At 37.5% G+C, this 12,780-nt stretch overlaps 1 protein-coding gene across 1 annotated transcript in view; it reads right to left on the bottom strand.

Annotated features, from left to right (window-relative positions):
* col4a4 (collagen, type IV, alpha 4) overlaps positions 1 to 12,780 on the bottom strand; it is a 70,011-nt gene that overhangs the window by 48,906 nt on the left and 8,325 nt on the right. The window contains exon 4 of the mRNA XM_081371610.1: positions 4,373 to 4,444. Within this exon, the coding sequence (XP_081227736.1) occupies positions 4,373 to 4,444 (72 nt within the window). The remainder of the gene's footprint in view (positions 1 to 4,372; positions 4,445 to 12,780) is intronic.

Genomic DNA, 12,780 nt, shown 5'->3' on the forward strand with positions numbered 1-12,780 from the left:
ACTTGGCCATGCCCCCTTGTGAGTGAGTGGTGAGGTCCGGAGTGCTTTTGGATACTGAATACACTGATTCAGTAAGCGTCAGAACATTATATACAGTACAATTAGTTTCAATGGATGCGCTCGGGCTGTTCTTTATCGCGGTAAGTTGGTTGTTGAATATCATGTTATAGTGATGGATTTTCCTTCGCTTATTCTCTTCAGTTATGACTAATATGTTTATATGCTCACTATGCTTAGATTACAATCCAGCGGGATTGTACATGATCCCCATAGTGTGAGCAACCCATGATGAAAGACTGGTTTCAAAGGGAACGAAGTTAATTGCGTAACCTCAGTTCCCTGAGAGAAGGGAATGAGACATTGCGCACACTGCTGTGTTGTAACCCGGAGTCTTTTATACCTGTTTGAATAGTCGAAACGATTCTGAATCAATGACGGTGAGCGCCGAGCTATATAGTGGGTGGCTCCGCCCCAGCTCGTGCATCATTGGCTGGTAAATTTTACCGTTGTGATGCAATCAGGCTTCAGTTTTTGTGGAAGAAGGGGGATAACCCTATAGCGTTAACTACGGAATTTCTCATTCCCTGCTCCCAGGGAACAGAGGTTATGTATGTTTTTTGGCCTCATCTCTATGTGGGCCTGTTCGGTATCGCAACTTGACTCTTTGCTGTTGCACTGTACACTTACTATACATTTTGAATTTTGTAAAGATTTTTTCTGTAATTTTTTTTAATGGGTGCTCTGGTGTGCATTAATTCATGAATTATGGACTCCTTGGGCCCTATCTTGCACCCAGCGCAATTGACTTTGTACACCGACGCATGTTTCATTCCTATTTTGCACTCGCGCAAAGCGCGCTTTTCCCTCCACAGAAGCACGTCGCTAAACTAGGGAATGAACTTGCGCTCCCTGGGCGGTTCAGCGCAAAAAAGGAGGCGTGTTCCGGCGCAAACAATCCCTGGTGCTATTTTACTGTTCCATAAAACAATTGCGCCACTGACCAGAAAAAACCTAGTCTAAAGTCAGTGGCGCGTTGCGCGTTGTTCATTATGCTATTTTAAGGGCGCATGCTTGACCATAATGTATAGCGTGCACAACGCGCATACACTTTGATTCTCTAATCTACACAGAAGCAGCAGTTTTCATTTTTGCAAATCATATTATTACAAACGATAGATAGATAGATAGATAGATAGATAGATAGATAGATAGATAGATAGATAGATAGATAGATAATTTATTATAAAAGCATACATCTAGCTTACACATTTACCCACATTATTATATACCTGTTTAACCGAAGCTAATTTGGGTGTGTTTCTCCATCCCCAATGTCACTTCTCCCTCTTTTACGGCCGTGACGAGAGTGTTGCTCTCCTCTGCTGTGAACCGCTCCTGGCGTGCGCCTGGGAAATCCTCCGTTATAATAGCAATACGCCAAGGAAAAAGCGCGTCTGCTCTTAAAAGGAATGTGAGATGACGCTCTGATTGGTTTATTTCACGTTACGCCCAAACCACACCTATGAATAATGAAGCTACTTCAGACCAACTCATTTTAGATTTGCGCCTGGCGCAAGAGTCATTTATCCCGCCGGGAAAATAGCAACAGCGCCGAGACCCGCCCACAAAGTTACTTGCGCTTTGACACTTGCGTTTCAGATCGTTAAAATAGGGCCCCTTATATCATTTGGTGTATTTGGTTGTTTGTATGCAAATTTGCTTTAGCACAGACAGTTAGAGTCTGATGATTGGTTCAAAAAAGACAAAAAATGACAGTTATGACAAATATTTTCAACACAGATAAGTGACAGAATTTATCTGTTAGTGTGTGTGCTCTAGAAGAGTCTGTAAGCAGCTGTTCACACTCTTGTAACTGCGCTCTGAACTGTAATTGGGCTGCTGGGCTTTACGAGGCTGCCATAAATTTGTTGCTCTTGTCCTAAAGACTATTATTATTTTGACTTAAGAACCTTCTGCAAGGACACACTCACTCTCTCTCTCTGCCACACAGACACACAAATCTATACATCCTTACATACTTCCCTAATTGTTTTCCTTCTCTGCCTGTCATTCAAATACATTCCATATATCCATTTTGGTTTATTCGTTCACTCACACCCACATTAACTCTTCATAACCCTTAATATTTGTCTGACTTGTAAGTTAAAAATTGAAGGGGCTGTCCCAAATCTCTGTACACTATAAATATTATGCCAAAGATACCTACTTTCTCTGCGTGTTTTTAAATTGTACATCCGTGCATGCAGTGCATTTGTGAAAGTGTGCGTCATTTGTGTTTCGTAGTCCAGTCATTTTAAGCCAAAATGGGGGTCAACCTTGAACAAATTGCAACAGAAGCAAACTCAACTGATTTTGTATCCTCAATATGTCCTGAGTAAGGAAAAAAAAAGTCCAGAAGAATCCCATTAGGGGAAGTTTAGAAAAGACCCAAATATAGCCTGTTCATACGCCTCTTCATTATTTTTCCTACTTGAATAGGGAAAAAAATGTAACCTTTAGATATCACCATGAAAATTACTGAGTTGATTACTTACATCAAGACAAACAAAAAATGTATTACAAGTTTTTTTTAAATTGTTTGTTAACATGGACAAACGGTGCATAATCTAATTACGTATGTGCTAATTTGCATAAATACCACAACAGATATAAACATTGGGTATAGCCAGGTGAAAATGTCTTGATGAATCTTTAAAGTTAAAATACTTAATGTTAATGTCTGAATGGAACTCATTTAGGCTACCCATGAACATTAATACATAGAGGCAGGAAGAAGTACTTTAAACCAGCCTTTATTAATTATTATTGCAGAGATGGGGTTTGGGGCTGGGTCCATGAGACTGTTTCTGGGGGTTCACTTTTTTATTTTACCTACCTTTTGTCTTCTGCATTCTCCTTACCATTGTCTCCTGTTCTTCCCTCAGACTCGTCCCCTAGAAACAGTCCCATCATGGACTCAGCCCCAAACCCAAGTAAGAAAAAGAATGAATAGGCGTATGAACAGGCTATATTTGGGTCTTTTTCTAAACTTTCCCCTAATGGGATTCTTCGGGACTTTTTTTTCCCTTACTCAGGACATATTGAGGATACAAAATCAGTTGAGTTTGCTTCTGTTGCAATTTGTTCAACCTTTTTTCATAAAATGACTGGACTATAGCTAACTTGAACTAACTTTGCGTTTTGAATTGTGCAGCCTGATATTTTATCCACCATTTAAATATTAAACAACATCTGTTTAGCACCAAAACAATGTGTCTGTGTCTGTTGACACTAATAATATTCCCTCTCACTGAAGCTGTGAAATATTATTCTAAAATATATATATATATATATATATATATATATATATATATATATATGTATATATATATATATATATATATATATATATATCAGTTTCCACAAAAATATTAAGCAGCACAGCTTTTTTCGACAATGTTTCTAAATCATCAGATCATCACATTAGAATGATTTCTGAAGGATCATGTGACACTGAAGACTGAAGTAATGATGCTGAAAATTCAGCGTTGACATCACAGAAATAAATTACATTTTCAAATGAAAAAATTGAAAACAGTTCTTTTAAACCAATAATATATATAAAATATAAATATAAAATAATATTTCACAATATTACTGTTTTTACTGAAATTTTTATCAAATAAATGGAGCCTTGGTGAATATAAGAGACTTTTTATTAATTATAAAAAATAATTAAATGTGAAAATTCTAATTTAATTTAAAAAATAATAAATATAAACACCTCAGCCAATCAAAAGCTGTTATTTATTGTTAGTCGTCAATTCTTCAGAGTTATATTTGTAGAGGAGGAGGAGGAGGAGGAGGAGGATGAGGATAGCTGGTTGGCTGACAATATATGAACTGACAGCATAATGACATTGCTGAAACATTACTGAAAACCACGAGCACACCTGAAACATGCGCACACACACACACACACACACACACACACACACACACACACACACACACACACACACACACACACACACACACACACACACTAACATTCCATTTTAAAACTGCACTTAATTGAAGCGAAGCCTTCGTGCCTTTTCTAAGAATGCCAAGAACTGCATTATGCCAACACCTGGATGGAGCTGCTCAGGTACAGACATGAACAGGCATTTACCAATGGCAAGAAATTAGGTCAGTGTGCCAGTGCATGTGTGAGTGCAGTGAACGTGCTAAATGTTGTGCGAAAAACTTTTTGTGATGTCACAATGTTGCAAGGTGCTGCATGGTGTCAAAATGAAGATAGTATATTACACAGTGTCTATGATGATGTCATAATGTCCACAAAGTCAAAAGGTCTGTAATGGAGACCTACCCTCTCTCCTTTTGGAGGGAAACACTGGCAGACGCTGCAGTCTCGACCTCCGCACTCTTCTGTCTTGTCCCCCTAAAACACAGAAATATAGTGTCAAGAATGGAGTAAAACATTCATATACACAAAGACTCATACACGAGCAATTCAAAATGGAAACTCAATAATTACCTTTAACTATTGTATAAAAATTCTATATTTTGAAGGTTCAGAAGACAATATGCATTGCTTGTGTTTAGTGTTTTCGTTAGATTACACACTTATATTGTTGAGAGGTGTCTGCCTGTGGGAAGTGCTATCCCAATGCTACTGTCTTCTGGCTGGTTTCCACAGAGTTGCTATATATTTGCATAAGTGTTCTGAATAGTTTTTAGCATGTTGTTATATGATTGCTATGGTGTTCTGGGTGGTTGCTATGAGGTTCCTTACAAGACCAAATAAAAAGAGGCCTCCGTCAACTCTCTGACACCTAAAGGAGTGTTGCACTATTTCATTTAAATGTAATAGCCCTACAAATAAACTAAACCTCTGACTGACAGACTTCATCATCATATTTAATTGATTAATTAATTATATGAGTAAGTGCCATTTTATTGGCTTTCAAGCATGAAATAGATGTAGGCTACATTTCTTGTGTTGCATAATAGCTTCTAATTCCAATACATTAATTACTACTGAAATGATATGTATATGCCTATTTTATTATATATATATATATATATATACACTACCGTTCAAAAGTTTGGGGTGAGTAAGATTTTTAATGTTTTTAAAAGAAGTATCTTCTGCTCACCAAGGCTGCATTTATTTGATTAAAAATACAAACAAAAACAGTAATATTGTGAAATATTATTTATTATATAGTTTTTTATGTGAATATACAGTGTGTAAAAAATGTTTCAACATTGATAATAATAATGAATGTTTCTTGAGCATCAAATCATCATATTAGAATGATTTTTGAAGGATCATGTGACACTGAAGACTGGAGTAATGATGCTGAAAATTCTGCTTTGATCACAGGAATACATTACAGTTTAAAATATATTAAAATAGAAAACAGTCATTTTAAATTGTCATAATATTTCACAATATTACTGTTTTTTTTATTGTTTTTAATCAAATAAATGCAGCCTTGGTGAGCAGAAGATACTTCTTTTAAAAACATAAAAAAATCTTACTGACCCCAAACTTTTGAACGGTAGTGTATATGTGTATATACTGTCAGTTACTCCAAAGCAAAACGCAAGCCACTGCAAAGCACTATAGCAAAATAAAAGAGAAAAATAAACTGTAAATAAATTACTTTTGAGTGATTTGTTACAAAAGTACGCAAGTATACATACTTAGAAGGGAGAGGTTATTATGTGAGTATAGGAGACCATAAGTCTGAGTGGACATCCATGACATGCGGAGTCCCTCAAAGCTCAATTCTTGCGCCACTCCTGTTCAACCTATACATGCTCCCAATGAGCCAAATAATGAGAAAGAACCAAATTGCTTACCACAGCTATGCAGACGACACACAGATCTGGGGTGCGTTTCCCGAAAGCATCGTTGGCCAACTATGGTCGCAAGTTCCGTCTTTACCAATAGAGTTCAATGGACATTGCGATGAACTTGCGACCATAGTTGGCCAACGATGCTTTCGGGAAACGCACCCCTGCCCTATCGCCTAACGATTACAGCCCCATTGACTCCCTGTGCCAATGCATTGATGAAGTCAACAGTTGGATGTGCCAAAACTTTCTTCAGCTAAACAAAGACAAAACAAAGATGAAGTTCTCAAGGTGAACGCACAGTGACGCTAGGGGTCAAACGACCACCCCTTATCATTGTCAAACGTTCTTTAAAACATTTCTGTGATCTGTCTCGGGTATCCTGGAAGGATATTGACCTTATCCCATCAGTAGATGATGCCTGTTTTTTCTTTAAAAGTACTTTTCTCACCATATTAAATAAGCATGCTCCTTTTAAAAAACTGAGAACTAAGAATAGATATAGCCCTTGGTTCACCCCAGGCTTGACTGCTCTTAATCAACATAAAAACATCTTGTGGCGCACTGCATTAGCATCAAAAAGCCCCCCGCGATCTGCAACTTTTTAGGGAAACCAGGAACAAATATACACAGTCAGTTAGAAAAGCAAAGGCCAGTTTTTTCAAACAGAAATTTGCATCCTATAGTATTAATTCCAAAAAGTTCCGGGACACTGTAAAGTCTATGGAGAATAAGAGCATCTCCTCCCAGTTGCCCACTGCATTGAAGCTTGGAAATACTGTTACCACCGATAAATTCATGATAATCCAAAATTGTATTACGCATTTTGCTGCAGCTGGTCATGCTTTTCATTTGGCTACTTCTATCCCGGCCAAGAGCTTTGTACCTCCCGCAGCAACTTGTTCAAGCCCCCCTCATTTTTCCTTTACGCAAATCCAGACAGCTGATGTTTTGAAAGAGCTGCTAAATCTGGACCCCTACAAATCTGCTGGGCTAGACAATCTGGACCCTTTCTTCTTAAAACTATCAGCTGAAATTATTGCAACCCCTATTACCAGCCTATTCAACCTCTCTTTTGTATCGTGTGAGATCCCCAGAGATTGGAAAGCTGCCGCGGTCATCCCACTCTTTACAGGGGGAGACACTCTAGATCCAAATTGTTATAGACCTATATCTATCCTGCCATGTATTGCTAAAATCTTTGAAAGCCAAGTTAATAAAAAGATCACAAAAAGTTAATAAAAAGATTTAGTGTAAATGTATAATTTATTTCACCACTATGGCCTATTTATTGTCCTATTTTAATAATTATATTGTATTTTGCACTACACTTGCACTTCGCATATGGATTGGTTTATTGATTGTATGTTTATTTATTTCTATGTATAACTCTGTGGAGTTGTTTTTGTTGCACTGTTTTGCTTTGTCTTGGCCAGGTCGCAGTTGTAAATGAGAACTTGTTCTCAACTGATTTTACCTGGTTAAACAAAGGTTAAATAAATCAAGTAAAAATAACAACTAAAAATCAAGTCAGGAATCTCGATGTGATTCTGGAGTCAGACCTTAGTGTCAGTAGTCATGTCAAAACAATAACTAAATCAGAATACTATCATCTAAAAAATATTGCAAAAATTAGATGCATTGTTTCCAGACAAGACTTGTTCATGCTTTCATCACCAGCCCAAAAAGACCATAAGACAGTTGCCTGTCAGTTGCCAGCTGCTGCCTGGATTCTGAGCAGAACCAGAAAACATATCACCCCAGTCCTCAGGTCTTTACACTGGCTCCCAGTTACATTTAGCTGGAACCAGCTTTCAGAAGAGATCAGATGTGCTCCTACAGTAGTCACATTCAAATCCAGATTCAAAGCACATCTGTTTAGCTGTGCTTTTAAATGAATGAGCACTGTGGCACTGTGCGTCCGACTGATTACACTGTATTTTATCTCTGCATTCTCCTTTTGATTCTAAACTGAACTCAAATGGCACTGATTGATAACCGGTGTTTTGTGAAGGGTATTGTAGTAGTGGGGGAAACCCCGATGGTCCTAATGACCAAAATTGTGAGCAAGTGCTCATCTTTCTGTGGTGGAGTTTGAGAGGGATTGACTCATGACAGTCAAGGGAACACTGTGGTGACTACAGATTACTGGTCTGGATTGGTACAGATTACTAATCTGGTGGGCTCAGATAATCCACGGTATATGGAAATCCACAGAAGAATACTGACCCTCATGGGGAAATCCAGAGTCAAAATAAGATATACTGGTGTTTTGCAAGATGAGAAATGTATTCTATGTATCATCTTTTTACTATTTTAATTCATTTTACTCTAATTCATTTTATAACTGTATCATTTATCTATTTTTATTCTTTTTATAACTGTTTTAATTTCCCATGCTTTTATTTTGTGTCTATTTTCTGTGCAAAGCTCTATGAATTGCTATAGTGTGATTATTATAATTCCTTTCTATGTAAAGCTTTTGAATAGCTGTTTGAATTTTCCTTGCTTTTATTTTGTGATTATTTGTATTCCTCTCTATGTAAAGCACTTTGAATTGCCACAGTGTATGAAATGTGCTTTATAAATAAACTTGTCTTGCATTAAATAGGCTATGCTAAACACAGAGCATGGAAGCATGGAACCTGTGTGACGCGCTAGAACAGACCTCATCAACTGCGTCCCAAATTCAGAGGCTGCATCCTTTTAAGGGCGCATTCGGGTCACAGCGGCGCGAAAGAGGCTGTCCCAATTCGAATGCTCCTTCAAATTTTCTGTGCAATGAAGGATACAACAGATTGATCCTTGTGGCCTTGTCTACCCCAGAATTCATTGCGCACCAGTGACGACAGGATTTTTTGAGAAATTGCTGAATTACAATTTTAACTTAATTTTAATGTTTCAACATTCAAATATCTAATGATACAAATGTAAAAAAAAATAATAATAATTTTTTAAAGCAGTTCAAATGTTGACATATTTTACTAAGATGCAATTATAGATAATACTCTATTACATACAGAAATGGACCATGGTGAACATATTTAGAGAGTGTGTTCACACTTGTAGTTTCATTCACTTGGTTTGTTTGGTCCGGACCAAAAAAAAAAAAACATTTAGTCCTGGGAACCCTGTTTTGTTTTCAGACAGTTTAATATAACTTTTAAAAACACCCAGTACAAACGTTACTGCCTCTCATAAAGAACAGTCCTCCGTAGGCTAGACCGTCCCATTTAACAAAGCTTGGTCCTTCGTGGCCTTTAAAGTCTGTGTCCTTCAAAGGATGCAGCCTCTGAATTGGAATGCAGCTATTGGTTCTCATGCGTTAGGCACGCACATTTTGAGCTTCTTTTCCTTTTAATGGCGGCTGGCAAACCAACTTGAAGGTGCATATCGCCACCTACTGCACGACACCTGAGTGACAGCAGACGTAAAATAAAGGACCAAGATCATTTAAAAAAAAATACTTAATTGGCCCCGATACCAATCCTTAAGAACAGCTCGGGCCATCCATATTTCATACACAACTTTACACATACTTTGCTTACAAATTAAAGTGCTTATGACCAACTATGATCTACTTTGCAGGCACCAATAACAATTATTTTATTTAACTTGAGGTGCTATAATGAATAACCAACAGTTTCCTAAAATGCGAAGCCAGACTAGATGTTTGATATTGAGGTCACGAGAGACCCACAGACATACATATGAGCTAACCAGCACAATTGCAGGAATGTAAACAGAGATAACGAAAGACCAAAACAGAGAGAGAGAGAGAGAGAGAGAGAGAGAGAGAGAGACAAAAACATGAAAAAGAGATAGGAGGGTTAGACTGAAAAATCTGAGTACATACAAGAGGGAGAGGATGTTCAGTTCAGGCATGTTATGTCTTTTTGGAGGTAGTGAGCCACGTAGTAAAAAAAGGAAAAGGTAGAGTGATAAACTGTACTTGCAATCAAAAACCATTCTTTCACAAACGCACACTTATCGTGCACAATGTCTGACTCTGCAAACATAGACACATCTAAAATGAGCACACGGTCCACAGAGAGGAACAAAATCACTTTTCTGAACATTGACATTTACATTCCTCTGGTGGAATGATCTTCCCAACCCTACAAACAGCTGAATCCCTTGATAGCAATATTAAAAAACGGCTAAAACACATCTAATCCATAAGCACTGAACTGTTTGCTGCTGATATTGACTCTGTTTAGCACACTGAATGAGCACATTGAATGATTAGCACTACTAAAGTTATTGCCTTCTTAAGATGAATGCCTTTGCCAGATTTCTAATTTGTAAGCTGCTTTGGAAGAAAAGTATTTGAAAAATTAGTAAATATAAAATACATTTTAAATCACTTTTGCCTCTAGAAGTCTGTCCATTTAAAGTAGAAAACCAGCACACTTTTTCCCCAGCACACTTTAACCAGGCTTAACAACAACAAAAACACTTTTCCGCATTTTGGCGTGTGTTAAAAATTACCAAAAGTGCAAAAGGCCAATCTATCACAACATAAACAAGTGGAAGTCTGAAGGGTACACAATGATTATGCATGCAACAGACCGCAAACTCCTGCAAGCGCGTACAATATTTTACAAAGTAATTAATTTTTTACTCTGTGCAAAAATCAGCACACTGAGCATAAAGGAGAGGAGAGACAGTGATTGTGTTACCTCATTTATACTCCTGTGAAACAGGTAATTGTGGGACAATGTGAATATACTGGGAATATACTGGGAGTTATTTTCCTCATAAGATTTTCTAAGAGTGCTAATAACAATGCAGATTTATTGTCACAGCCTTCTTTGCTTATATTTTTCTGATCTCAACTATGTGTATCATGTATGTGTGTGTGTCTGCACACATAACAGGGGCTGTGAATTACACAAAAGTTAATGGTTCTAAGTGATGGGTGATGACATCAACTCAGGATTTGAGATGTCCGTGCTGACTGGATGATGAGCATAACTGCACGCTTCACTCCAAGTCAGATGTGTGAGATTAGAGAGTTAGGGTACGATGGTTGCTGCATGACAGAGAGACACGCTTCCCTTATTACCACACTTCTTCTGTCTTGCTCCCTCTTTTTCCATTCCTCTACCCCTCATGTTGCCTGTACTGCGCATTATCCCATCGCAATCTTAAATTATCTGAGATTGAGTTACACCCAATCCTGGCTTATTTCTACTTGATGATGTTGAGTTTGAGTTTGGTAACAATGCTAGTTTTTTTAAAGCCAGCAAATCAACAGTATTAAAATGAAGTAAAAGCCACATCAAAGCCACAGTCCAAAACCACTTAGGCCTCACAAGCACTTGCAAAAAGCATTATCAGCAAAAAAATAAAAAAAATAAAAATACAGTTCGACAGGTGAGTCAGTAAGATTTTTTAAGCAAATTCAAAATAGTTTTTCAAATAAATTAAACACTTTCGTTTGAACTTGGTTTAAACATAAATACTAAGCAGCACAACTGCTTTCACCATTGATAATAATCATAAATGTTTTTTGAGCATCATAGATATTAGAATGATTTGTGAAGGATCATGTGACACTGAAGACTGAAGTAATGATGCTGAAAATACAGATTTGATCACAGGAATAAATTACATTTTAAAATATATTACAATATAAAATAGTTATTTTTATATATACAAATTGTAATAATATCTAATAATTAATACTTAGAAATAATGTACTGTTACTGTTTTTACTGTGTTTTTATCAAATACATGAGGCTTCGGTGAGCTTAAGAGGGTTCTTTCAAAAACATTGAACATTCTGAACAGTAGTGTATTTTAGAGCAAAGCAAAGCTACAAAAATGAAAATACACACTGCAAAAATATTCATTTCCTTTTTCATTTTCATTTCCCAAGTGCATGACTTTTCAAGGTCTAGATATCCCAAATCCCCAAAGTTCTTGGACTCCTTCCAAATTCTTTCTTTCTTGCTTTATTTGAACATGAGTTCGGTGACAGTATGTCACTAAGGTAATAACTTATGTATTGGGACATCTGGATGTGTTCAAATCTTGCTCTTTCTGTATCTTTCCCCCATCTATCGTCTCCATACCTGTAGGCCCGCTTCACTCCGCACCTCTGACAGGATGTTGACCAGACAGCCAATCATAGAAAGTGCAACAGATAAATCTCTCTTACTTACACTCTATCCAGATCTTCCTCTACACTTACTCTCTTTCCAGCAGGGGTTCTCAACTCTGGCCCCGGGGTCCACTTTCCTGCAGAGTTTAGCTCCAACACTAATCAAACACACCTGAAAGGGCTAAGCAAGGTCTTCAACATTATTATAAAGTTACTGGCAGGTGAGTTTGATCAAGGTTGGAGCTAAACTACATGGACCTCGAAGGCCAGAGAATGAGAACCCTTGGTTTAGAGGCCAACAAATGTAATCAAACATGAAATCAAACATCAAAATCTGTCAACCAATTTTCAAGCATTATAAGTCTTTAGTTTTGAAAGATCACGTGAAACAATCAAATCAAGTTTGTCTAGCTGATACTGTAAATCGTCAGGTTGGAAGTCGCTCCTTCATGGAGTGAGACAAAACATGTACGCGTCATTCATCTTAATGAGCGACAGGATGTGTACATGCGTATGTGCGGGTAAGCATTTCTGATACATTTTCCCTAGTGTGTGTGTGTGTGTGCGTGTGTGAGGCAGCACCTGCTTTGTGACACCTGGTCATTTTTGTCAGGTTTACAACCTTACCCCTGACCCCCTTCACACAGAATCAGACAGAACGCCTAAGGCAAAATGACTTATATATGTGCAGGAACCACAACGTACCATCAATACAACACTCTCACTTTCCCCTATTCTTTGAACTTAAAAATCGAATTCTGTCATTTTTTACTCACCCTTGTGTTGTTCCCAATCTGTTTGGC

Source organism: Scardinius erythrophthalmus (assembly GCF_964197995.2).
Source record: "Scardinius erythrophthalmus genome assembly, chromosome: 7".
Taxonomy (NCBI): Eukaryota; Metazoa; Chordata; class Actinopteri; order Cypriniformes; family Leuciscidae; genus Scardinius; species Scardinius erythrophthalmus.